Genomic DNA, 2,939 nt, shown 5'->3' with positions numbered 1-2,939 from the left:
AGACATGCGCCCCTAGCCGCGTGGTGGTGGTAGCCTCAGCTGCCCACCGGCGAGGGCGCCTTGACTTCACACGCCTGGACCGCCCGGTGGTGGGCTGGCAGCAGGAGCTGCGAGCATATGCCGACAGTAAGCTGGCCAATGTATTGTTTGCCAGGGAGCTCGCCACACAGCTTGAGGGCACCGGCGTCACCTGCTATGCAGCTCACCCAGGTGAGGCCTGGCTCTTTGGCTGTTTTACTTTGATTCCCTCTCCCCATCCCTGCCCCATCCTTGCTCCCCCCGCCTCTCATTGAGCTACAGGATCTCAGAGCAGGAAGGAAACATGTTCCAAGGAGAGACCTGTTCTTTGCTGATCTTGAAACCAGGCTTTTTGTGTCTGGGTTCTTGCTCTCCTACCACAAGGTTGGATGCTGACTACTGGATAGGGCAGTGATGGCGAACCTTTTGAGCTTGGCGTGTCAGCATTTTGAAAAACCCTAACTTAACTCTGGTGCCGTGTCACATATAGACATTTTTTGATCTTTGCAACCATAGTAAAACAAAGATTTATCTTTTTGATATTTATTTTATATATTTAAATGCCATTTAACAAAGAAAAATCAACCAAAAAAATGAGTTCGCGTGTCACCTCTGACACGCGTGTCATAGGTTCGCCATCACTGGGGTAGCGTATGGCCATGAATAAGGCCCAGGTTCTCACCCCAAGGAGCCATCTCTATGACTGAACTGACTATAATATGATAATAATAGCTAATGATTATTCTTTCAAGAAGCAGTAACTGAGTACCTACTATGTGCCAGGCATTAATCTCAGTGCTGGGGCTATAGCAGTGAACCGAACAAAGTAAACTCTATCATTGTGGAGTTTAGGGGAAAAAGAAACCACTAATAAATATATACAGTGGCAGATGGTGATAAAGTGCGATGGAGAAAGATAAAACAGGTTAAGGGGACTAGGAAATGGCGGGGTGCTATTTTATCTATGGCAGTCAAGAAAGCCATACCTGAAAAGGTAACATTTGAATAGAGGCCCAAAGGAGATGAGAGAATGAGCCATGTGGCTTTCTGGGGAGAAGAGTATAAAGAACAGAGCAAACAGCAAGTACAATGGCCCTGAGGCAGAAGTGCCTGATGTGCTTGTGAAAGACCAGGGAGCCTGGTGTGGCTAGAACAGAGTGAGAAGGGCAAAATGGCAAGCGATGTGGTACAGAGATGGGCTGGGCTATCCAGGGTCTGCACGTCTCCTGTAAGCACTTTGGCTTTTACTCTGAATGAGTTAACTGGTGAATACGACCTACCCCTGCCTTTAGGGAGCAGGTGACTGGATAACAAAATCTGCCCTACCCATATTACCATGCTGCATTCTAGATAGTCATGGCCCGTGGCTAATTAGTAATTACAATCGTGACAATAATCATCACAACTAGTAATTATAACAGTGAAAGTAATAATCACAACTAATCTTTAGCAAGCCTTTATTACACTCCATATCTCTAATGCCCCAAAGTGTGGCTGGTCTACCATAGGTGTTAATAAATGTTTGCTGGTTAAACAGAGGAAGATGGAGACAGAACTGTACCTCACAGGGGGCACAGCATGAGCTAACTCTGGGAGATGGGGATGTACAAGAAGTTAGGATGGAAATGAGTGAGGTCACCTAGGAAGGGCCCTGAATGCCCAGTAAATACTACCCTGGTTTCCCTGGAACTGGAGTCTGTTCCCCACTCCCTTCTAGCCCTTTTCTCACAGCTCTGACCTGGGCCCTCACCCACCGTGCACCCCACTCCTTCCTCTCTCCTGTTCACAGGGCCTGTGAACTCAGATCTGTTCCTGCGTCATGTTCCTGGATGGCTGCGCCCACTTTTGCACCCACTGGCTTGGCTGGTGCTCCGGACACCAGGTGGCGGCGCCCAGACGCCCCTGTATTGCGCTCTACAGGAGGGCATTGAGCCCCTCAGTGGGAGATACTTTGCCAACTGCCACGTGGAGGAGGTGCCTCCAGCTGCCAGAGACGACCGGGCAGCTCACCGGCTGTGGGTGGCCAGCAAAAAGCTGGCAGGGCTTGGACTGGGAGAGGATGCTGAATCGGATGAAGACCCCCACCCTGAGGACTCAGGGACCCCATCTTCTCTGAGCAGCCCCCACCCTGAGGAGCCCACCGTTTCTGAACCCTATCCCAGCCCTCAGAGCCCACCAGACTTGCCTAAGGTCACACACCGAATTTGGGTTAAAGCTGAACCTGAGCCCCAAGCCTCTTAACCCCCCCGGCTGGGATGCTTACTATGGCACTTGGTGGCCCTGGAAAACCTTAGTGTGTGTGCCGGTCCCTGGCCTGGCCATGCCATGGAGGAGTTTGCAGTTTTTACCTCCATGGTTACTTTCTGGGGGCTTCAAGGTATGACCTGGACAGCTCTTTTCCTAGTGGAAGGAAATATAGGTGGTTATTTCTTCCTGAGCGTGACAGTAAGCCTAGTTTGAGAAGCTGTGTGTTGCGTGTAGTGTGCCAGACACTGCTTCTCAGGAATTTGAATGTCTCCTTTGTGAGGTCCCGCCCTCAGTGATGCTGAGCAGCTCCGGGTGCAGGCCAGAGAATCTGTCACTTGATGTACTGCCAATATTGGGAACTACTGAACTGGCGGCAACCACGCAGCTAGCTAGTCAAATTATCCCCGTTTTACAGAAACAAGGCTAGGCAGCAGAGGTAAGAGGACTCGCCCAAGGTCTCACCGCTAGGAAGAGTAGGGACTGAGGTTTGAACCCGGGTCCGGCTGCAGGGCCAGCTGCTGTCAGGTGGATGCTGGAGAGGTGGGGCAGAGCGGGGCAGGGCGGCTGTTATCCGGGCGCCCCGTGGGAGCAGAGGGACGATCCGGGTGCTTTCGGGCTGGGCCCCGCCATCCCACCCCGCGTGCAATAAAGCGCGTTGCCCACCCAGGCTGAGC

General features: G+C 51.8%; 2 protein-coding genes across 3 annotated transcripts in view; both read left to right on the top strand.

Annotated features, from left to right (window-relative positions):
* Positions 1–2,932, top strand: part of DHRS13 (dehydrogenase/reductase (SDR family) member 13) — a 4,657-nt gene extending 1,725 nt beyond the window's left edge. Inside the window, exons 3-4 of the mRNA XM_006768117.2 lie at positions 3–210; positions 1,808–2,932. Of these exons, the coding sequence (XP_006768180.1) occupies positions 3–210; positions 1,808–2,259 (660 nt within the window). The 3' untranslated portion in view covers positions 2,260–2,932. The remainder of the gene's footprint in view (positions 1–2; positions 211–1,807) is intronic.
* FLOT2 (flotillin 2) overlaps positions 2,578–2,939 on the top strand; it is a 17,227-nt gene continuing 16,865 nt past the window's right edge. The window contains exon 1 of one of the 2 annotated variants that reach the window (XM_006768040.2): positions 2,578–2,701. The gene's annotated coding sequence lies outside the window, so the exon portion shown is untranslated. The other variant, XM_006768039.2, reaches the window with a different exon arrangement.

Source organism: Myotis davidii, unplaced genomic scaffold, assembly GCF_000327345.1.
Source record: "Myotis davidii unplaced genomic scaffold, ASM32734v1 scaffold363, whole genome shotgun sequence".
Taxonomy (NCBI): Eukaryota; Metazoa; Chordata; class Mammalia; order Chiroptera; family Vespertilionidae; genus Myotis; species Myotis davidii.
This window is presented reverse-complemented; position numbering and strand designations above follow the sequence as displayed.